General features: G+C 40.0%; 1 protein-coding gene across 1 annotated transcript in view; it reads left to right on the top strand.

Annotated features, from left to right (window-relative positions):
* Positions 1-434: 434 nt before the first annotated feature.
* CEP72 (centrosomal protein 72) overlaps positions 435-25249 on the top strand; it is a 52991-nt gene continuing 28176 nt past the window's right edge. Inside the window, exons 1-7 of the mRNA XM_087714412.1 lie at positions 435-582; positions 4960-5084; positions 5841-6033; positions 18831-18945; positions 20326-20504; positions 21323-21414; positions 22342-22393. Of these exons, the coding sequence (XP_087570538.1) occupies positions 483-582; positions 4960-5084; positions 5841-6033; positions 18831-18945; positions 20326-20504; positions 21323-21414; positions 22342-22393 (856 nt within the window). The 5' untranslated portion in view covers positions 435-482. The remainder of the gene's footprint in view (positions 583-4959; positions 5085-5840; positions 6034-18830; positions 18946-20325; positions 20505-21322; positions 21415-22341; positions 22394-25249) is intronic.

The following is a 25249-nucleotide window of genomic DNA, read 5'->3' as shown; positions in this document are numbered from 1 at the left end:
AAACAAATAACAATTTATACGTGGTCCAATGAAAGACAAAAATTAAATTCAAGATTATACAAGATTTGAAAGAGCAAGATGGACTGGCAGTTCCATTTTTAAAATATTTTTAAAATAGTACTGTCATATCAGTTGCTTAATATGGTTTACAGCAGATTAAAATGATTTCAGTTTGTGAATCTGGGCATAGACTATGCAGAATCCCAATCTTCATCATTTTGGATGTTCTGTATAGTTAGATCTATGCAACCACCCCTCCATATCTACGGAATAGCGGGTTTACCTGCGTACCGTTGCCTAGGAACTGGAGAGAATCTACCTGAGTACCTGAGCACTTCCATAGGGCAGTTCAAACTCATACATATTTTAATTGGTTCTTCAGTTCGATCGGGCGCACGCGCACTTTCTTTTGTTTTGAAGGCTGCTGCATCAACTCGCGGCGTTAGTTTTGATTTGTCTGCTATGCGGAGTTAGAGTTTGTTATGTATGTATCTAACTATTTGAAAACCACGGCTGCCCTCGGAATCTTATTGACTGAGGAAGATGTTCGAGAGAGAGTTAACCTGAGGCGCCAAAATCTCGGTGATCATCCAGCTTTTGGGCGTGGGAAGTTGGAACATGGCTGCGAGAGAAAAAGGCTTTTTTAGTCGCCGTTTTGCCTCGTAGTAGGAAGAGATGGCAAAAGACGGGCAGAGGAAATAGAGAAATTAAATGAAGATGTTCGATTGTATTATTTGCTAGATCACTTCCTAATAGGGGGAAGAATGATCTTTCAGGAAAACGTTCCTTTAGTATTTATCAATTCTTTTAAGAATTAGAAGAATTGGGCTCATTTTAATATGAATCAATTGTCCTGTAGGAGAGCAATACGTATTGTATTTTCGATGGATTGTAGGTGGGGGTGGGAGGATCCAAAGCTACAGGGCAATTCTGTCTAGGAATATTTTAAAATAGATAATAGAAATGCTATATGTGTATTGTGTTTTAAGGTTTCCCATTTGATATCAAAATTATAGCATTATCACACAAAGAATACAATTTATTACTTGTATCACATCTGACATAAGTACTTAAATTGAACAATAGGCATTATGATGTCCTGTTACAATTTTCCATCCTCATGAGTGAATGCTTCCAGGTACAATTCAAGCTTCTAGTTACTATTATAAAGTGAATAGGAATAGAATAACAGAGTTGGAAGGCATCTTGTAGTCCACCTCCAATCCTCTGATCCAGCAGGAGACCCTGTACCATTTCTGACAGATGGATGTCCAAACTCTTGAAAGCTTCCAGTGATGAAGCACCCACAACTTCTGAAGGCGAGCTGTTCCATTGGTTGATTGTTCTCACTATCAGAAAATTTCTCCTTATTTCTAGGTTGAATCTCTCCTTGTTTAGTTTCCATCCATTATTCCTTGTTTGGCCTTCAGGTGCTTTAGAAAATAGGTTGACCCCCCCCTTCTCTGTGACAAGCCTTCAAATATTAGAACACTTCTATCATCTCATCCCTGGTCCTTCTCTTCACTAGAATAGCCATGTTCAGTTCCTGCAACAGTTCTTCATGTTTTAGCCCCATTCCCCTAATCATCTTTGTTGCTCTTCTCTGCATTTTTTCTAGAGTGCAGAGAATTGGTAGAGGGCTACTGGTTTGCGAGCGTGAGCACTCATGCACATGACACTTCTGTGCATGTGCAGAAGCATCCGGGCTGGGTGGGTGGAACCTCCTACCACCACCCCTACTGGTTCGACCGATCTGGGCCGAATCGGAAACAACCTACCTCTAGGTGTTCTAGATGTGGTCTTACTAAGGATTTATAGAGTGGTATTAATACATTATGTAATCTTGATTGATTACCTTCCATAATCAATCAATCAATGCAATTTAGGATTGGTATTGGTATTTATTCGATTTGTAAGCAGCCCTATTCCCCGAAGGGATTGCATTAGCTTTTTTGGCTGCCACCACACTCTCCTAGCTCATATTTAATTGATTGTCCACTAAGATTCCAAGTTCCCTTCACAGTTGCTGCTATTAAGCCAATCTATATGTGCATGTTTGTTTTTTCTTGTCAAAGTGTAATACTTTACTTTTCTCTACATTGAATTTCATTTTGTTAGATAGGGCCCAGTGTTCTAGTCTGCTAAGATCCATCTGTAACTTGAGCCTATCATCTAGGCAGTTGGCAATTCTTGCCAGCTTATTATCATCTGCAAATTTAATAAGTTCCTGTTCTGTTCCCTCTTCTAAATTGTTTGTAAAGATATTGAAGAGTACTGGGCCTAAGACGGAACCTTGTGGTACCCCACTGCTTCCTTCCTTCCCTGTAGACATACCATTAAGGACTGTTGAGTATTATTTGTCAGCCAGTTACAAATCCATGTGGTGGTGATGCTATCTACCTACTTTTTCTAGCTTACCAAGAAGTAGGTTATGATCTACTTTGTTGTATGCCTTGCTGAAATCTAAGTCTATTATGTCCACAGCATTTTGCTGAGTTACTAATTTAGTCACTTTGTCAAAGGATTAAATAAAATTGGTTTGGCATGATCTGTTTTTAACAAACCCATGCTGATGTCTAGTTATTACTTTATTTGTTTCTAGATGTTTGCAGATCTGGTTTTTTATCTTTTTCAATATCTTCCCAGGTATTGATGTTAGGCTGATTGATCTGTATTTCCTGAGTCTGTTGTTTTCCTTTTTTTTTTTGAAGATGGGAACCACATGAGCCATTTTCCAATTGTCAGGTACTTCCATGCTGAAGTACCTGACAATAGTTCTGAAAGATATAGTATAATAGTTCTGAGATGACTTCTGCCAGTTCCTTTAGAACTTTGGGTTAAATCTGTCCTGGTGAGTTATATTCATCAAGATCAGACAGATGTTCTCTAACCCCCTTCTTTTTTTTTTTGGCTTATTCTAACTTTTATTTCTAGTGTTTTTTTGCAGTTATATTTTTTGTAGGTAAGGCTATAGTTTCTTTTCTCTTGAAGACTGATGCAGATAATTAGCTAATCAGCTTTGCTTTCTCTGTACTGCCTGTTATTCTCTTGCCATCTTCTCTCTTTAGTGGACAGACTGTTTCCTTTATTTATTTTTATTGTTATTTATATGTTAAAAGAAACTTTTAAAAATCATCTTTGACTTTTGTTGCAAGACTTTGTTGATTCTGAGCCTTTGCTTTCCTGACTTCATCTTTGCAGAACTTGGCTATCTGCTGATATTCTGTCTCAGTTAGGTGTCCCTCTTTCATTTTTTGTATTTATCCTGTTTTGTCATTCAGTTTATCAGCGAGATCTTTGTGCAACCATGCTGGTTTCTTCTTCAATTTCTTATTTTTCTTTTTCAGTGGTATTGTGCTGGACTGGCCTTTTATTATCATATTTTTCATTTGGCTAAAAAAACACTAGAGACAAATATATGGTCTTCATTTAAAAAGCAGAAGCAGTTACATAAGATGGGAAATAGCTAGGTTGGTGCATGAGGAAATGAATCTAGAATAAGAGATTACAAACTAAATATCAGTTATGGGTACTATAGTTGTAAAAAAGTTGTATGATTGTGTATATGTGTCTCGTGTATATTTGGATGTGTGAGGATGTCTATGCAAGTAGAAAGCATATAGGTAATTCTCAATTTGAGACCAGAATATCCATTTCTAAAAAGATAAAGGTAAAGGTTCCTCTCGTACATTTATGCTAGTTGTTCCTGACTAAGAGGCGGTGCTCATCTCTGTTTCAAAGTTGAAGAGCCAGCGCTGTCCGAAGACATCTTCGTGGTCATGTGGCCAGCATGACTAAACACTGAAGGTGCATGGAACACTGTTACCTTCCCACAAAGTGGTCCCTATTTTTCTATTTGCATTTTTACGTGCTTTTGAACTGCTAGGTTGGCAGAAGCTGGAACAAGTAACAGGAGCTCAATCTGTTACACAGCACTTGGGATTTGAACTGCTGACCTTTCTGATTGACAAGCTCAGTGTCTTAGCCACTGAGCCACCACGTCCCTATACCCATTGCTAAACAAGGTGGTTATTTAAATGAGTTGTACCCAATCTTATGACCTTTTTGGTCACAGTTGTTAACCAAATAATTGGAGTTTTAAGTGAATTGTATGGTCATGAAGTGAATTCTGCCATTTACTTTGCTTGTTGGAAGCTGGGTAGGAAGGTTGCCATCACATAACCTCAGCATGCTGCCACCTTTCTAAATATATGCAGGTTGTGAAATGTCTGAATTATGATCAAATAACCATAGGGATGCTGCAATGATTGTAAGTGCAAGCAGTCAGTCACTTTTTTTCAGTGCTATTGAACGGCTAAATGAATGGTTGTAAGTTGAGCATTACCTGTAATGGATTTCTGGGAAGGATAGGCAGAATTTATTATAAAAAAATTAATAGTCAATAAATCACTTTGCAATAGAATCAATAATCTAAGCAAATGATAGGCTTCTCTTCAATAAATATATGCAAACAGAGAGTAGGTAGCCATTTACATGGAATGTTTTAATTTACATTTTTGAAATTAGAGGCAATGGCCAAAATCATGCCTTACAATTCTTTTGATTGTGAGGTCCTTGGTACTCTTTAAGCTTAGTTACACAACTAGATAATATATAATGAATGCTAAAATGTAGTGGGATTTGTTCTCTGTGCCTATATGCAGTTGTGTGGCTTGCCCTGTTAGTGCTGGAGGGAGTGTTCTCCATGGTTCTTATTAGCCCATTGTTTACGTTACAATTATTTGAGTTAGTAGTTCTTGCCATAAACAGCACACCAATCAAGGAATTATGATGATGTTACATAGTTCAACTCAGAGCTACAAATATTCTCCTCTAATGGTAATTCTTTCTTTTAAACCCCCCCCCCAACTTGCTGTACATGTCTGATTCCCCGCTTCCTTTTTATAAGTATTATCAAAAGTAAGTCATATTAAATTGCCAGCAATGTTTCCATTTCAGCTGATATCCGATCATTGTCTCTTCCTGGAATATATGAAAAGATCACTCATTTAGGAAATTCCTTGAAAAAATTTGTTTATCTGAAATCTCTTGACCTCTCACGCAATGCACTGATTACATTGGAGGTAAAAAGTTTTGGGAGTTTGCATATTTTCCATTGTATATTTGGGGATTTTATTTTTGGATTTATTAAATATATCTGTTTACTACCTAACAATTGAAATGGTCCTGGCATGAAAATATCCTGATATAATAAAGCACATGTGTAGAGATTTTCCATATGTGCAGAATAACAAGTACTACTTGTTATTTACTACTTTGTAACAAGTAGTAAAGGGACTATTGAGGCAAATGTTTAAAATGTGGAAAATAAAAGGCATTCCCTATGTGTTAAAGTATTTATTTTAGTTCAGGTGAGCAATTTTCTTCAATGAATAAATGAAGAAATATAACGTTTTTGGACTAATTTGTTTAACATAGTTCTCTTTGTTTAGTTTTGGCACTTGTGTGCAAAATAAATCATATTTTAGAGTATATTTATGCAGAAACATTGAAAATTCAATAGAGTTCACCAACTTTTATGCATAATTGTAAATTGATCTATAATTTAGCAGCCTACACATCTGAAATATCTTGACAAGGGTGAGATACTGAGAAATAATCATTATTTCAGTTCTCATCTGAGATATCCTCTTTACAGAGGCATCCACTATATGTAGAAGGTGATAAAGTGCCAAGGGGAGCAAATTGCATGATTTAAATTTCCCCCCTTTTTGCACAGGTATTATAAAACATATGTATGAAAAAGAGAATCTTAGTCTTAGTCATTTTAGTCATTTTACAAGAGTAAGTTCACTAAGTTTATTCATATTTTAAAACAGGGCCTTAAACATCTCACGTACTTAGAAAAGCTCAATCTCTACTTCAATCACATCTCCTCTTTATCAGAAGTGCTACGACTCCACAATTTAACTGCACTTCAAGTTGTGGATTTCCGACTGAATCCTGTTGTTAAAAATGAATCAGATTATCGCCTTTTTGTTGTACATATGCTTCCTAATCTCAAAAAGTTAGGTAAGTAGGCTTGCACAAATTTTACTGTTGGTCAGATTATGGACTAATTAAACTTGAAATTTTAATAATTTATCTATAGTTTGGATGATTCCAGCACATAAAATTTATTTGCTGGTTTCAAGTGATTGCAGGAGATAACTATAGTGACCTCATTTCTTCTTCTGGTGTGTTATATTTGCATGTAATATTGGTAGATGTAAAATATATAATTCTATCTAGTTGTTGGAGAAGATTGCAGTAGAGGAAGAATAGATGTAGGAATGATTTGCCTGATACTCACAATCCACCATAGACATACACCATCTCTTTATGGGATTTTCTTAAATTAAGATGTTTTTCTTGGAAAAAACTAACTTTCAAAGCCATTGTAGAATAGTTGGGGGAATCCATTGTCTATTTGTTTCAGTATTGGTGTCATATGTCTAAAATAAAGCAGAAGAACCAAATATTCTATAGCTTAACAGATTGTTCTTCTAGATGTGTTAATCAAAATGAAATAGGAAATATTGGTTTGAAATGTTGACCTCCAGTAGAATGCTTTGTACCTTTCCTTGTTGGCCAGTGTATACTACAACTATATAGCCCCTTATGGGGGAAAAACTATCATGGAAAATTGTGTGATTTAGTTGAAGGTGTAAATCTTCAATACCTACACAAGGTGCTTTTGTCAGGGGATGGGTTTTACTTATAAGAACTCTGAAGAATGTCTTTGGAAACCAAGTGGCTAGTCATATCCAAAGAGCGTTAAACTAAAACTGGAGGGGGAGGGAGACAAATTTTCAGAAGCTAATTCCTAGTATAAATCGAAAGGGCAATCAACCAATCACAGGTCTGCGACTAAAAAGCTATTTGATTATTTTCATCTAATTTCCATGTATTTTGATGTGCTGAAAACAAATAAAATATTGAAAAAACTCCTAGATATCATGATTTGCCACAACATGCAAAATTATCTTCAAATTTATCAATTTTTTAAATTTTTTGGTATTTTCTTTTATATTATGGGTTTTTAACCAAATTTAAAGTCCAAATTACTATTAATTAATTCACATAAGTGCATTTAAGATATAAAATGCCAAAAAAACCTTAAAGAGTTTGTCCGAGTTATGTAAAAAAAATTATAGCACTGTAAATCTGATAGTCAGCAATATATACATGTTAAGCAAGTTTTAAGTTTGTGCTTCTAATGGTAGAAGGGGTTAATCTTTCCTGAAGAATTCAGTGGGAGGGAGACCCAAGGCAGATAGCAGCATCTCCAGTCAGTGCAGAGGGCATGACCAGCACTGTGACATCTCGTGTACATATGCAGAGCTGCTCTCTCCTGCACACACTTAGTGGACATTCGTGCCACACTTGTGCACGAATCATAATCAGGTTCTTATTTCTAGGCTGTTCACACTTTTTCATTGCAATTTATGTTAGCTCGTCATTCTTCAACCGTTATGGCTCTGCGAAAGTGTATTAATTCGCCAGACAGTTTCTGTTTCATCTGTGGTGAATATACAGTGTTGAAGCAACAGCAGAATATTACAGACTTTGTGAAAAAAGTATATTTTGCATACTTTGGAATAAAAATTGGAGATCAAGATAAAGTTTGGACGCCTCATAAAGTGTGCAAACGGTGTGTTGAGGACCTCCGAAACCGGTTCAAGGGTAAGAAAAAATATTTCTGTAATGGGATCCCTATGGTATGGTGAGAGCAAAAGAACCATAGTGATGACTGTTACTTTTGTTCATGCGATGTGAAAGGGTTTAATTCCAAATGGAAGCATTCCATTTCATACCCCAATCTTCACTCAGCAATTCGTCCCATCCCCCATGGCACAGATATACCAGTACCCAAGCCCGCTGCTCCCTTGGAAGAGATACCTAGTGAAGTCATATCTGAACCAGATGATGAATAAAGTTCTGACTTGGAAGATGATACAAGACCAAAATTGTTTTCTCAGGAGGAGATGAATGATTTGGTAAGAGATTGAATCTTCCCAAAGATGCCACTGAGTTACTCAGATCAAGGCTGAAAAGCAGGAATTTATTGTTGCCAGGATGTTGTCTGCATCTTCATGGTGCAGACATCGTGAAAGGGAGTTCGTTCCTTACTTCACCCAGGAAGACAAGTTGGTTTATTGCATCGACGTCGAAGGTCTGATGGGTCAATTTAAAATCCAATATGATTCAGAGCAATGGAATCTTTATAGATTCTTCAAAAAGAAGTCTCAAAGCAGTTTTACTCCACAATGGTTTTTACGCTTCCATACCTGTAGATCATTCCGTACACTTGAAGGAAACTTACAAGAATTTGGAATTGGTTCTTTGTAAACTTAAATATGAAGACCATGGTTGGCAAGTGTGTGGGGACTTGAAGGTCTTGTGCATGCTGCTCAGGCAACAAGCTGGGTATATCAAATACCCTTGTTTTCTGTGTGTATGAGACAATCGAGACCGACAAAATCACTGGACCAAGAAGAGGCTGCTAACGGTGAAAAAAATGTCCTCCGAGAAACTTTGGTACCTTCCCATAAAGTTCTTCTACCACCTCTCCACATAAAATTGGGATTGATGAAGCAATTCATAAAATCATTTGCAAGAGATGGAGAATGCCTCAAATACTTGGTCATCAAATTTCCATGCCTGTCGGAGGCAAAATTGAAGGAAGGTGGGTTCATTGGACCAGACATTAGAAGGCTTATAGTTGATCAAGAGTTTGTCAATACCATGATGGATCCTCAAAAAGAAGAGTGGATTGCATTTAAAGAAGTCGTACAGAAATTTTTAGGCAATAACAAAGATCCTCACTACAAAAAGATCATCGGAAGAATGCTGAAAGCATTTCAAGCTTTAGGTTGCCTGATGAGTTTGAAAGTGCATTTCCTCCAGTCCCACCTTGACTACTTTCTTGAAAATTTGGGAGCTGTGAATGAGGAACAAGGTGAACGATTCCACCAAGACATTAAAGAGGAGATACCAGGGAAAATGGAGCATTACAATGATGGCAGACTATTGTTGGATGTTTCAGAGAGACATTCCAGATGCTACTCACAAGCGTAAATGCACCAAGAGGAGCCTCACAAGGAAGAAGAATCGAGTTTAGTGTGTGTAGGTGAGCTCATTTCAGTTCAAAAAAGGATTTTCATGAAAATATTGTAATAAAACTTTAATTTTATAAGTCTATTTCCATTTATTTTGAGGTATTGCCTTATTTAACATAGTTACCTAAATTGTCAGGAAACGTGATGTCCTATGAAAAAATGGAGGTCATTTTCAGATTCAGCACACCAAAAAAACATAAAGATTATGTGGAATAACTAAAACAGCGTTCGGGAAAAATTTTTTTGCAGACCTGTGTAATAAGAAAGAAGGGGAACTTAAATATAAAATAGGAGATAGAGGAAGTAAAATAGGGTCACTAAATAGGACTCAAATGCCTATACAATAACACTTTGAGTGTTAGTGTATAGGCATTTGAATCTTTTTTAGTTTCCCTGTATTTGCCTCCTCAATATCCTATTTTAGGAGACGTATGAGGAACAAACCAGATGAACTTGAAGTCCCAGGTACCTGAGGGCAAATATGACATTGTTGCCATTATCAAAATTTGGCAGTTTGAAACCCATGACTACAGCTTGATTACCATAATACAGATAGAAGGATTCAAATTGTTAAAAAATGAAATAAAATAAAAATAATAGAATACGTGGAGTTGCGCAATATATAAAACAATTACACCTCTATAGAAATTCAACAAAACAATGATGAAAACCTTCTTGAATGCATTTGGATTAATATAAAAGGAAAAAGAAATGACATTGCCATTGGTATATGTTACAGATCACCCAACCAATCAGAGAAAATAGATTGATTTTTAGCTAACAAGTTAAAGATATGCAGAAAGCACAGCACAATAGTAATGACATCGGTAACTATCCTGACATCAACTGGGAGACAAATTCTGCACTAGTGGGAGATCAAACAGGTTCCTGAGGAACCTAGGAGACATCTGTGCCTCTCAACAAGTAGAGAAGAGAACTACAGGGTCAGTTATACTGGACTTAATTTTCACCAACTGAAATTAGGGAAGGAGTTGGTTACAGGAACTTTGCCAAGAGTAATCATTTGTTATTGATATTCAACATAATGGAAGGACAAACATGGAAGAACAAAGTCAAACTAGTGACTTGGACCGTAAAAGAGCTGATTTCAACAAACTTAGAGAAAATCTGGAAAAAATTATACAAATAGAAATTCTTAATAGAAAAGCAATCCAAGAAGTTTGGGAAATTCTGAAAAGCAGTTTATAGAAGCCCAATCTAGCACAGTACCAATAAAAAGGAAAAATAAGAGATCCTACAAGAGATGGCTGCATAAATAACTGTGATGAACTGAAAGACAAAAAGGGCAAATATAAAAAGGTCAAAGTTTAATGAATTTATACGCCCAATCCCGAAGGACTCCGGGCGGCTTACATAAAAACAGCTCTAAAAAGAATACTAAGAAAAAAACTTAAAATAGAGAGGGAAAGCAAGTTAAAAAGACACATCGTGCACTCAATCTTAGTGGGGCTGGACCTCATTCATGAGGTCAACAGCCCCAGGCCTGCCGGAATAGCCAGGTCTTAGTAGACTTTCGGAAGGCCGAGAGAGTGGGGAGGGTCCGGATCTCTGGGGGTAGATCGTTCCATAGGGCCGGGGCAGCTACAGAGAAGGACCTTCCCCGAGGAGCCGCTAGATGACATTGTCTAGTCGACGGCACCTGGAGAAGGCCCATCCTGTGTGATCTTATCGGACGCTGGGAGATATGTGGCAGAAGACAGTCTCGTAGATATCCGGGTCCTAAGCCATGCAGGGCTTTAAAGGTGATAACCAGTACCTTGAAGCGCGTTGAGAGACCAATAGGGAGCCAGTGCACCTCGCGGAGGATGGATGTAACATGGGTGTATCTCGGTACACCCAGTATCGCTTGCATGGCTGCATTCTGGACCAATTGTAGTCTCTGAACACTTTTCAGGGCCCCATGTAGAGCGCGTTACAGTAGTCAAGTCTTGAGGTGATGAGGGCGTGAGTGACCATTTGAAGTGCCTCCCGGTCCAGGTAGGGCTGCAACTGGTGCACTAGGCGAACCTGGGCAAAAGCTCCCCTGGTCACAGCTGACAAATGGTGTTCTAGTGTCAGCTGTGGTCCAGGAGGACACCCAAGTTGCAGGCCCTCTCTGAGGGGTATAAGGTTTCACCCCCCAGGCTTAAAGATGGAATATCTGGACTATCCTTGGGGGGCAACATCCATAGCCACTCAGTCTTGTCAGGGTTGAGTGCAAGCTTGTTCACTCCCATCCAGACCCTGACAGCTTCCAGGCACTGGCACATCACTTCCACCGCTTCACTGAGTTGGCACGGGGCGGAGAAATACAGCTGGGTATCATCCGCATATTGATGGTATTTAATCCCGTGCCGGTGAATGATCTCACCCAGCGGCTTCATGTAGATATTAAATAGGAGGGTGGACAAGACCGAGCCCTGTGGCACCCCATATTTAAGGGGCCTAGGGGTCGACCTCTGTCCTCCGACCAACACCGACTGTGACCTGCCAGAGAGGTAAGAGGAGAACCACCGTAAAACGGTGCCTCCCACTCCCACCTCTTCCAGCCGTCGCAGAAGGATACCATGGTCGATGGTATCGAAGGCCGCTGAGAGGTCAAGGAGCACCAGGATAGAGGAGTGTCCTCTATCCCTGGCCTGCCAGAGATCATCGGTCAGCGCAACCAAAGCGGTTTCAGTGCTGTAACCAGGCCTGAAACCAGACTGAAAGGGATGTAGATAATCCGCTTCATCCAAGGTTCGCCGGAGTTAGAAGGCCACCACCTTCTCAACAACCTTCCCTAAGAAAGGGAGGTTGGAGACTGGACGATAGTTTTTAAGAACAGCTGGGTCCAGAGAAGGCTTCTTGAGGAGGGGTCTCACCACCGCTTCCTTCAAAGGTTGCGGGAAAGATCCCTCCTGAAGAGAGGTGTTCACGATCCTCTGGAGCCAACCGCATGTTACCTCCCTGCTGGTTGAGACCAACCAGGAGAGACACGGGTCCAGCAAACAGGTGGCGGTACTCATCACTCCCATGGCCTTGTCCACTTCCTCAGGAGTGACAGGCTGGAACTCACTCCACAAAATTTGATAAAGGCCCTCCCTCGGCATCTCTGTGGCACTGTCCAAATGGAGTCCAGGTCCATCTGAAACTGACTGACTTTGTCCGACAGAAACTGGGCAAATTTCTCAGCTCTTCCCTGTAGAGATTCCCCCGCATCCCTCCCTTTCAGGAGGGAGCGGGTTATCCTAAACAGGCAGCCTGGCGAGATTCTGCGGACGCAATAAGAGCAGAAAAATGAGTACTTTTTGCCACCCGTATCGCCACTAAATAAGTCCTAATAAAGGCTCTTAGTTGTGTTTCGTCGGATTCGGAGTTACTAGCCCTCCAGCATCGCTCTAGGCGTCTCTTTTGGTGCTTCTTCTCCCGGAGTTCTTTGGTAAACCAAGGAGAGGCCGCAAAGGCGCAATCTGATCTAATGCCTCAGCCGCCGCTGTATTCCAAGCAGCGACCAAGGACTCAGTCGGATTGTGGGCAAGGGGGTCAGGTATCTCTCCGAGCTCCGTCTGAAATCCCAATGGGTCCACAGGCGCCTGGGGCAGAACCATTTAATCGGTTCCACCTCCCTGCAGTGGGGGAGTAGCTTCCAAAAATCAAGTCTCAGCAGGAAGTGATCCGACCATGACAAGAGCGAGATCTCTATCCCCTTTAGTTTCAGATCACGTCTCCACTGCCCTGAGAGAAACACAAGGTCGAGTGTGTGTCCCGCTGTATGAGTTGGACCCTGAATTACCTGGGTCAAGTCCATGGTTGTCATGGAAGCCATGAACTCCTGGGCCCCATCTGAGCGTTCACCAAGAGATGGCAGGTTGAAGTCCCCCAGTACTATAAGTCTGGGGAACTCAACCGCCAGTCCGGCTACTGACTCTAGGAGTGCAGGCAGGGCTGTTGTGACGCAGCTGGGAGGTAGGTATGTCAAAAACAAGCCCACTTGACCCCCCAGGTCCAACTTCACAAGGAGGGACTCACACCCGACAGTCTCTGGAGCAGGGATCCTGCGAGGGACTAATGACTCCCGATAATAGCTGCCACTCCCCCACCCCTTCTGTCGTGGTTGGTGGAGCACCTGAAACCCTTCTGGGCACATTTCTGAGAGGGGGACTCCTCCTTCATGGCCCAGCCAGGTTTCAGTAATACATGCCAGGTCTGCCCCCTCATCTAATATTAAGTCCCGGGCGAGGGGAGCTTTATGAATCACAGACCTGGCATTTAGCAACAGCAACCTGAGACCAGGGCCCTGACTTATCTTGTCACCTGGTCCTTGAGTTGAGCTGTCAGGGCCGGAACAAGGGATCGCTGTGACGTAGCGAACCCTCCTTCTCCGGTAATGGCTAGCCTTGTAGCTCCCATCGTACCTGCCCCTCCCAGTCGTAACCGCGATGCTCCGGCCCAGCCCATCCCCATAGACCCCCCCTCCCACGGCCCCCGTTCTTCTCGGCAGGCCATTCATACCATGCACTTTAGGATGAGAGGCAGATCCAGGCCCCCATCCACTTCTGCTTCTGCACTCAGTGGACAGGGCTCCAGGTCGCACTCTCAATCCCCTTATATACCGGCCAGGCATTCTCCACATACATACCCCACTATAACATTAAAAACCTGCAATAGTACAATAAAATAGAGAATAAAATTAAATTAATTTAAAAACAGGGGATCATTCAACTACATGCATATCACACACATTCCACATACAGAAAGTTTGTGCAGATGTTAATATTAGTATTGTGCAAGCGAATTCATAAAGTTCATAAGGCGGATTCATAAGTTTGAGTAGATGGAGATCAGCGGTAGTGTAGAGGGAGAGTGATTCATCTTCCTTCCTTTCTTATGCACTGGAACGGTGTAACAAAGGGGTCCAAAAGTCTGGAGTGGCTGAGGTGGCATCCCCGGGGCATCGGCGGGCGGCAGTGGTCGCAACAAATGAGACCAAGATCGTAAGTCCGGAAGCCCAGCGACCGCAAACCGAGAGAGCCAGATGACAAGAAGAGGAGGCCCCGTAGGCACGAGGGCAAGCAGAGGAAGGGCCACGCCGCAGGGGAGGCCGAGTCGAATAGGGTGGGGGGGCACCCGAAGGGGCCGCGGCGGCGGCAACAAAACCAGCTGCCTGATCTCGTCCAGCGCCATGCCAGGCCAACCACCCCCTCTCTGGAACGATGACAATCCGATGAAATCCAAGGGCTCCTCCCAGTCACAAAAACGAGGCCAGAAAACGCCAGAAGGCGCCATGAACGCTGCAAGCCGACAGGGCGGGGGGGGGGCCTAGGAGGGCCGCAGCGGCCGCAAACAAGCCAGCTGCCCGATCTCATCCAGCGCTGTCCCGAGCCAACCAGGACCCGAAAGCGGCAACCCCCTAGATGACCACTTGCTCGGGTCCCCTAAATCGCGCTCCACCACTGGGGCCCCTACCTGCATGGTCTCCAAGCTAGTTCGATGATATTTTCAGCGTTTTTCGCCTACCCAAGCCAGAGCGAAGAAGGCTGGCGGCCATTCCCGTCTTGCACATGTGCAATAGTGGAAATAGGAGCACATAACTGAGACAGAATATCAGCAAGTAGCCCGAATCTGCAAAGATGAAGTCAGGAAAACTAAGGCTCAGAATAGATTACAATAAATGTCAATAATAAGAATAATAAAAAATCTTCTTGCAACATGTAAATAAAAAGTCATGGAGGTCCACTAATGGGAGAAGATAACAAGAAGATGATGGGCAGTAGATAGAAAGTGGAACTGCTTAATTCATTCTTTGTATCTGTCTACACACAAAGGGGGGGGGGAGTCCAACTTATCAAAAGTAGTATCAGAAAAAATGGATAAGAAATACAAGTTAGAAGAGGTAACAAAATAGTAAGACAATACCTATCCACTCTAGATGAATTTGAATCAGCAGAATCAGGTGGTTAACATCCAAGAGTTCGGAAGAAGCTGGCAAATATGATTTTTGAACCAACTGATCCATATCTTTCCAAGATCCAGGACCACTGAGGAACTACCAGAGGACTGGAAAATAGCTGATGTAGTTCCCATTCTTCAGAAAAAAGGGGGAAATGGATCCAGGAAACTAAAGACCAATCAGCAACAGATCTGCAAACATCTAGAAGCAAGCAAAGTCATTACTAGAAGCCAACATGAGTTTGTCAAAAACAAAGTTACTAAATTAAAGGGTAAGCAAAATGCTTCATCAAGGCAACGTAGACCACAACAAACATACAGATAGTCTTGTACTTATGACCAGAATTGATCCCAAATTTTCCATTGTTAAATGAGACAATTGTAAGTGAGTTTTGCCCCATTTTACAACCTTTCTTTCCACAGTTATTAAGAAAATCACTGCAGTTGTTAAGTTAGTCACAAGCTTGTTAAATGAATCTGGCTCCCCCAATGACTTTGCTTATCAAAATGATCCTGGGACACTACAATAGTCATAAATATGAGTCAGTTGCCAAGCATTTGAATTTTGATCACCTGAATGTGGATGCTGCAATAGTTATAAGTGTGAAAAATGGTCATAGGTCACTTTTGTCATTTTAATTGTAATTTTGAACAGACACAAAACAAATGTTTGTAAGTTGAAGACTATCTGTACTATTTGCTGAAGTAGAAAAATGTAGGTTAGACAGCATTACTACCTGGTAGATTCATAACTGGCTGACAGCTGCATTCAACATATAATCTTTAATGGAGTTACATCTATGTGGAGGAAGACATGCAGTGGGTACCTCAAGGATCTGTCTTAGGCACAGTACTCTTCATAAATGGTTGAGATGATGGGATAGAAAGGGAATTCATAAAATTTGCAGATGACACCAAGCTGGGAGGAATAGCCAACACTTTAGAGCAGGGCTGTCAAACCTGTGGCCCTTGGGTTGGATATGTCATGCGCTGGCGATGCCCATGTACGGTTTAGTGAAGGGGGGAAAGTTTTCTGATATGTCACGTGACCCTGCCATGATGATGCAAGTTTTACACCTTTGCTTTAGAAGATAGGCTCAAGATCCAAAAGGATTTTGACATTTTGGCACTGGGCCCGGTCCAACAAAATGCATTTCAGTGGGAAAAGTAAGGTTGTACACTTAGGCAAGAAAATACAGATATAGGATAGGTGGTAACTTGCTCATTAGTAGTAAATGTGATACAGCTCTAGGAGTCCTAGTAGACAACAAAGTATGAGCCAGCAGTGTGCTGCGGTTGTCAAAAAAGCCAAAAGCCTTGGCTCCATCAATAGAGGGATAATATCAAGATAATATTATCTAGACTGGATGAGGACTAACAAGCTTGTACTCAACCCGGAGAAGACCGAGTGGCTGTTGTGTTTCCCTCCCAATAATTTGGCTAGTGTTCCATCACTCAGGCTGGGGGGCCAAATATTATACCCCTCAGACAGGGTTCGCAACTTGGGAGTCCTCCTGGACCCACAGCTGACCTTCGATCACCATCTGTCGGCTGTGACCAGGGGGGCATTTGCCCAGGTTCGCCTGGTGCACCAGTTGCGACCCTACCTGAACCGGGAGGCTCTCACAACAGTCACTCGTGCCCTTGTGACCTCTAGGCTGGAATACTGCAACGTGCTCTACATGGGGCTGCCCTTGAAGAGCATCCGGCGACTTCAGCTAGTCCAGAATGCGGCCGCGCGAGTGATTGTGGGTGCTCCTCGGTTCGCCCACATAACACCTATCCTCCGCGAGCTGCGCTGGCTACCTGTTGATCTCCGGGTGCGCTTCAAGGTGCTACTTACCACCCATAAAGCCCTTCATGGTAGTGGATCTGGGTACTTGAGAGACCGCCTCCTGCCAATTACCTCCTCGCGACGATTAGATCACACAGATTAGGCCTCCTCCGAGTTCCATCTGCCAGCCAGTGCCGACTGGCAACTACGCGGAGGAGAGCCTTTTCAGTAGTAGCTCCGACCCTTTGGAACGACCTCCCCGTGGAGATTCGTACCCTCACCACCCTCCAGACCTTCCGCACAGCCCTTAAGATCTGGCTATCCCGCCAGGCCTGGGGTTAAAGATTGGGATCCGTCCCCACCCGAATGATGAATGAATGTTGCTTCTATTTTTAATTGTGCATTGTCTGTATATGTCATTACGTGTATCCCCTCCCTATAGGTTGTAAGCCGCCCTGAGTCCCCTCAGGGAAAAGGGCGGCCTATAAATAAAAGCAATCTAATCTAATCTAATCTAATATGAGGGGTTAGTGCTGCTTTATACTGCACTAGTGAGACCACATTTGGAATACTTCATCCAGTTTTGGTCACAAAATCCAAAAAAGCTATTGAGATCCTAGAAAATGTTCAGAGAAGAGCAACAAAGATGAATCAGGGACTGTAGGCTAAATATATATGAAGAACATTTGCAGGAAATATGTAGTCTAATGGAGGCAAGGTCTATGGGTGACCTTAAAGCAATTTCCCAATATTTAAGTGGCTGTCACAAAGAAAAGGGACTGACCTATTCTCCAAGAGTGGATGATAATGGATGGAAACTTGTTAAAGAGCAATCCAACCTAGAACTAATTTCCTGATAGTAAGAACAATCGTGAAATGCCTTGCCTCCAGAAGTTGTGAGTGCTTGATCACTGGAGGTTTTAAGAGACTGGACAGCTATCTGTCTCCAGTGGTATAGAACAGGGGTATCAAACTCAATGTCTGGGGACTAGATTGTGGAAACAGCGAAGGATTGGCTGTAGTGCCTCTGCCAGCAAAAACAGAGCTTTGTTTTGCTGTCAGAGGGTTGCAGGAGGCCGTCACAGCCGAAAACAGAGCTCGGGAGCCCATTTTCGCTGGCAGATTTCCTGGGGTACCACAGGCACCCCTGACACAAGTGATGTTGAGCTGGCCACGCCTGCTCTGGCCATGCCCACACTATCTCTTTCGAGGTCAAACACAACCTTGATGTGGCAATCAATGAAATCGAGTTTGACACTCCTAGTATAGAGTCACTTGTTTGAGGAGGGAGTTATACTAGAAGAGCTCTGAGGTTCCTTCCAACTCTGATATTGGGTTATTCTGTTAAGATGAGTTAAGATTTTCTGTTTATAGAGAGATAAGCATAATAAAAAATAGAGGTCAGTATGAGTCAACTTTTGTGGTTAATTATTTTCTAGTTCCCATTTAAAATGTTTCAAGGTAACATGAGACTGCAAATGCCTAAATAAGGAGACTTTCATGAATTGAAGATATTTAGAAGATTTGGTTTCATAGTTGATGCATCAGGATAGAAAGCAGAGATGGTAAATTCAAGTCCTGCCATACTCATGAAAACCAGCTTGGTGTGTGTGTGTGTGTCAGGCCATTCACTTTCTCTCAGCCCAACTCGGTTATTGTGGGGAAAATAGGAAGAGGAAGGTATGTTGGATATGTTAACTTCACTGTTATTTGTAAAAATGATAAAAGGCAGTGTATTGTGTATGTATATGTATGTGTGTGTATGCATATATATGGGTTAATTCTTTAATAGCACCTTTATTTTTATGTAGATATTTTTAAAAAATCACTTTTTGTCATTTATTTTTTTAAATACACATTCTAAAATTCTTAGATAATGTTTAATCTTATTTAATATTTTATTAATAATATATTTAATAATATTTTATTAAAATTGCTAGTTTGGATTTATATATTGTTTTCAAAATATCTGTATAAGTGATTGTCATATTGGATTTTTTTAGATGATTGTCCCGTAACAGAAAGTGACCGAAAAGCATCACTTTTGTATTTTACCTCAGATCAGGCCTATACATTCAAGAAATCTGCAGTTTTAACCAAAAGAATTAAACCTAGCAGGTATTAAAAAAATAAACTGGAGAAATGACAATAGCACAGTTTTGAAAATGTTGGAAACCATTATTAAAATTCTAATGAAATTCATGTTATTGCAATGAAATTGTTTTTCTATTTTTGTTTCCCAAGCCATGGTTACAAAAGCTAGAAAACCTTTTGGAATGAGATTTAAAAATAGTACGATAAACCTTACATCTAGATAAAATATAAATAAAAAGTGGAAGTTCCGGTACTGTTCTATCTGGGCTGCACTAGATGCATTCTTAAGCTTCAGGTCTTGATTCTAAACTTTCAGTAATTAGCCAATTTTGCCAGATAATATTATTAACATTATTATTATATTATTTTGCTTTATTATAATATTGCATATATTGTACATAAAATAAATAATATACAATACTTTATATAAAACTATTATACTATTATATTGTTATCATGACGTGCAGTGAGGATTACGGTTGGTGAGGCAAGAGCGTGGCAGCGGCGAGAAGCAACGTCCCCACCGCTGTGTCCGACAGGCGTCTCGCGTCTATGTCCGCCATAGATGCGAGACGCCTCTGTTGGACACAGCGGTGGGGACGGAGGAGGTGGGGGAGCGAGGCGGCAGAGCGCGGCGGTGGCGAGAAGCAGTGAGAAGGGAGCAGGTAGGAGGCATGGTCGGCAGCTACCGATGCCGGAGACGCTGCTGTGACTCTGCGAGACATGGCCGCCACTGTCACCTCTCGGTGGCTCCTCAGGGACGATGACAGAAGGGGCTCCGGCTGCCTGCGCCATCTCCCACCTGCCCAGCCCGGCACGCAGCACTTTAAAGTACATGCCACCGCCCCGGCCATACAGCAGGTCCCGCTGAGTGGCCGGAAGGCGTGCTGGAACTTTGAAGTGCATGCCGCCGCCCTGGTCATACAGCGGGCTGTATGGCTGGGCCCGGTGCAGCGGCATGCACTTTAGAGTACCAGCACGCCTCCCGGCCATTCAGCAGGTCCCGCTGAATGGCTGGGGCTGCAGCATGCACTTTAAAGTGCTGGCGTGCCTCCCTGCCATTCAGCAGATATTCCAATCAATGTTGCTATTCAGTAGTGGGTTCCCAACCGGTTTACTACTGATTCACTGAGAGAGGGCGTTTTGTGTGCATGCAAAAATTTTGCAGTTTGGTCTGTCCATAACCCAGGACATCTACTGTCTGTTGCTGTCTTCTCAATTCTGGTTTTGTACTTAAGGCTCGGTCAAGTGAAGCCAGAATGAGCCCCTCTGTCTTTTTTTGTCAATTAATGTGTTAGAAAGGACTAAGGTTCTCATTTTATATATGTGGTATGCCCTGTCGGTGCTGGGAGTGGTCTTGATAGTTCTTTGATTAGGCTGTTGTGCCATATTTTCTCATTCCAGGTTTATTCATCCAAGAGTTGAATATATTAATTCTATGTCAAAAAAGTATCTGGCAGTGGATGAAGATGATGAAACAGCCTTACGTCTTTTAGCAAAATGTGAATGGGATTTAAGAAAACATGCAGAAATAAGTTTATCATCTAAAAAGGATCCTGAAGTAGAGCTTCACAATTTAAAAAGTTTGCAGTTTTTAAAATAATATCTCTTTTTCATTATTCTCTGCAGTATACTGGATAAATACTAGATTGAATGACTGTAGAATTTTGATTCATTGATGGCATATTTTGAGAATTTATTAAGAATGAATAGAAAGTTTAACATGTTGTACAGAGGCATATGAATGCTTGATTCACTTAACTGGGCCTATTCCTTCTTATATTTATTTATCTGCATATATTATTATATATCTTTACATCTTGCATACAATCACTCAACAATACACATTTCAACTGTATTCTTCTCATATTTTGTGATAAAAACTCTTAATGAGTATCTCATCTTATTTATATGTCCTATTATCAGATAATTCCATTTTGAACATTATAAGTTGTCTGAGTATTGATGGGACAAAAACTCATAATACTTTCCAAAGGGAAGAAAGCCAAGTAACAGAGAATGACAGTTGATTAATTGTCAAGTGTCATTTGTTCATTTGAAAATGGATTTTTATCCAGATACAAATATAAAGTAGTAAGTAAAGATGGATATAAACCATTTTTGGTAGCTCCTTTGAGTTCCAAATGTTCAGCCTGACTTTCTGTCAGAAAGAAAATGAGTTCATTTTTGTTGGGTTCATTGTTTGATGATGGGAGCAACTCCTCACAGTAAACCAAATACCTAGTTTCATTGCTTTTATTCTGAAATGGAATCAACATATCTGAGATGGGAAATCTCAGACTGTCAAGTGTTGAATATAGTATTATTACTATCTTCCATGATGTAGTATATTATGTGTTTTTGTAGATCAATTTACTATTTTAGCCCATTACTTCCTAAGGTATTTATGAAATGAAAGAGAATCCTAAGAAGTGGAAATCAGAATTCTCCCTACCCCAATTTTTCCTATTACAAAAGAAATGTTCATTTCAGGTAAGGAAAATAAATAAAAGTCTGGTGTTGTACTTGCTTTCTATATGAAATATTTTAAACTATTATGCAATTTCTGCAGAAATATGTTTTATTTCATGATACTGAAAACAGTCAATAGTGCTGCAAAATGTCCATAATTTTAAAGTATTTTCCATGATTTTGACTCATTAACAAACTATTTGTATTCCTAAGGCAACAAAAAGCTGCTGTTTACTAGTTTTAAAATAACATATTTTGGTGGAATCAAGCTTGGTTTCTAATTTAGCTAAAATGTTTGTGCAAACTCCATAGACAAGGAGAATATAAATTAAAGATTCAAACTGATGAGGGTGCAAAGATACAGGAAAGAAGATAAGAGAGCCTATTATTCTTAGCATGAGATTGGAATTTAGGCTCTTTCTTTCAAACAAAAAAAAGGGGGGGGGTCAGATATTACTTTGTCTGAAGTATGTGATTATAGTTTATTTTTCAAGAAGGCTTTAATTAGATGTTACTTGTCTATAAAATACACTTTTACAAGTTTTTTTTTAAATGTTTTCAGTGTGTGGCAATTTTTCTATCATTAGTGAAGGTATATAGCTCCATTTTTTCTTTGTCTCATAAATGCATTTATTTTCTAAGACAAACAGCACTGTTATTTAACTGTTAATGTAATGCACATGTATTTTACTAACACCATAAATAATGGAAAGATGTATAGAAAATCTATCTATCTAAATGTAGCATACATATAGATTAGATAGATATTAAAGGTTTAAAAATTCCTAAAATTGATGTGTGCTCTAGATGTGGCTGAATTAAAACTTTGAACAGCTCCAGCTCAGTGTGACTAATAGTGAGTTTCTTGGGATTGTAGTTCAGGCTCCACCAAACCATATATTTTTCTTCCAGTTCAAAACATTATGTTTATATACTTTTCCCCCTTAGAATACCGTGTCAGAAGACAGGAAAAGACTGAAAGGAACAACAACTGATAAAGGTAGATTATGCAAGTACACTTGGTGTATTTCATTTCAATGTTCAATGCAAAAAAATTCAAATTAATAACATATATTATCATTATTTGAATTTTGATCTTTAATATCAAAAATGACATGCTTAAGGCTAATCTGAATCTAGAATTAGTTTTCAATATTTGTTGAGTAAAAGTATTAGTAAACATCATTGATTTAAATTCCAGTAGCATCTCCTTTCAATGTAAAGATATGCTGTGATAATAATTTATGTAGTGCTTCCTGTGGTATCTTAATAGCCAATCTTCTATTGTATTTCATCCATATGTGCCCAATTGATTGCCTAATAGAATGAACCTTAAAATCAGGTTTAAGCTTTACCTTATCATGCCATAAGTAAGCATGTCACCCAAATCTCAAATCAAAACCTAAGATCTAATACCTTTGAGTTTTTAAAAGTTTTTTAAGTTTTCAAGCATATCAAACGATAGACTTTGTAATATAGTCTGAGGTTTGACAGGCCACCACTTTCTTTCCCATTATATTTAATTCTTAGAGGGTTTTTTCGCTTAAATAAATTTGGATATATTTTTCTGCCACTATTTCAGAGGAAGGTCTTTGATCAATATCAGTATAGTCTGAAAAAGAAATAACATTTTAGGTAATACATTCATTTTAATAACAGCACTTTTTCTAATCTGAATATGTCCATCTTTATCTCATTCCACATTTTAACGTAACTAAGTTTATATAACTTAGAATGTTTTTACTAAGAGTCATTCCCAAGTACATTACTTTTTCACAACTTTAAATCCTGTTTTATTTTTACTCTCATCTTTGCCAATATTGTCACTTTTTATTTATTTTCAACCCCACCATTTTTCCAATTTTTAAAAGCGCACGTGCACACACACACACGCACATACTTTTTGTTTTAGTGCCTTTGATACTGGACTGATGCCTGGCAATTACCTGGAATATTCTCTACAGTAATCTTGGCAAGATGTTTCAGAAGTGGTTATGCAAGTGTCTCTCTCCATCCACTGTCCCCCTCTGCACCTTTCACATTGTTGCAACTGCTCACTCCCTGGCAAATGGAAGCAATCTGTATATGGCCAGAGGCAAGGCATCACAGGATGAATTCTGGGCTGGCAACAAAACCAGGGTAGCAGGCAGGCAGTGCACCCATCTGATTTGTGTGGCTAATTGTCCCATATGGGGAATCACGTATGGTACTTGGTGTAGTTGTGCATCGCCTGTGACCAGGCAGCAGGGAAAAATATTGGGGCAAGATTGTTGGGGGAGGAGCACAGCTGTAGAAGGGTACAAATTCCCTCAGTGAATTGTCTAGGACAGTGTTTTTCAACCACTGTGCCGCGGCACACTAGTGTGCCGTGACATAGTGTAAGGTGTGCCGTGGGAGAATTACTTTATATATAGTCAATATAGGCACAGAGTTAAATTTTTTTAACATTTTCTAATGGTGGTGTGCCTCGTGAATTTTTTCATGAAAAAAGTGTGCCTTTGCACAAAAAAGGTTGAAAAACACTGGTCTAGGAAAAGGGCTGGGGTTAAGCATTTGGGACAGAGGGGATGGGGAGAGGTTCCCGTGGTAGTGGTCTAGGGATGGAGTGAAGTGGGCATGGCCATGTGGCTGCAGCCAATTGTCCCATTCTGGATATAGGAAACTGCTGATGCTTTGTTAGAAATCTAAAGTACACTGTAGTTATTTGTTTCTTTAATTAATTTTTTATGTATCTTCAAAATAAATTGGATGCTTTGGGCAAGTATTTTTTATGAAAATAATCTGTCTTGAATGTTTCATCTCCTAATTCTAGTCACTCTTAATCCAATAAATTTGAATAACTTAACTACTGTATTTCAGATGTTCCACTTAAAGCAATGTTTAAATAGCTGTGTGTTTCTTCTATTTTATGTCCCATCAGAAGTGAATGAATCATTACTCATTTCACGAAAATTGGTTGGACCAGTTCAAAAAGCATCTAAATTCAAAGAACAGAGATTTAATGGCAGAGGTGTAAGTTATCAGTCCTATTTTTTAAAATAAATGTACAAATTTGAGATATAATGTAAATCCTTCCTTACTTATTGAATCTCACAGAATGTTTTATGTGTCGTGTGTACTTATGTACTTATGTGCATGTGCGTGTAAAAATATCCACAATAAATTTGATATAAATTCTTAACTGTAGGGTTAGGTCAATCAGTTAGTGATTAAATGCCTATATGGTTAAATGCAAAATTATATGCTAGCAACCAAAAAAATGATCATGTATATTCCTAGTCTGGGTTTCTAACATCTGCAGTTTTTTTTGCTCTGCAGATGTGGGGGCATTATAGACAAAAAAACAGCTGGTATGCAATCCAAACTGATGAAATCCTCTCTATTACTAAGAGAGACCTAGAGATTAACCATACATACTCAGAGCAGCTGATATTTTTGTGAGTAGATAGCATATAAACCAACATTTTTACAGTCAGTTGCAATCAGTTGGGAATCAGAGGTTTCACTGTGCCCTGGACCATATATGCAACCCTTCATGCACTCCAGGTTCAACCAAACTTCATTTTTATTAATCACTTTGGAGTTTTATTTTGTTTTGTTTTTTAGTTTCGTTTTTTAAGAATTTAAAATTTAAACCCTAGATTTAGAAATCTATCACAAGCTTACCTATCACTCAATGAATTTCCTTTTAATCTATGTAAAAAGATTGAAAATTATGTCCTTTCAGCTTTGTAAATTCTTTTTTTTTGCAATTTTTCATAATAGACAGTGGCTTTAAAATGGTTTCTGAAATGGTTTGCTTTCCATTTTGACACCCGACATCATTGCCTCTGTGCCTTGGCTCTGGCCTGAATGT

This window comes from Thamnophis sirtalis, unplaced genomic scaffold (genome assembly GCF_051295495.1).
Source record: "Thamnophis sirtalis isolate CommonGarterSnake01/CBP01778 unplaced genomic scaffold, rThaSir2_p1.2 scaffold_4, whole genome shotgun sequence".
Lineage (NCBI taxonomy): Eukaryota > Metazoa > Chordata > Lepidosauria > Squamata > Natricidae > Thamnophis > Thamnophis sirtalis.
The sequence above is the reverse complement of the archived record's forward strand: the minus strand, read 5'-3'. Positions and strand labels throughout refer to the sequence as shown.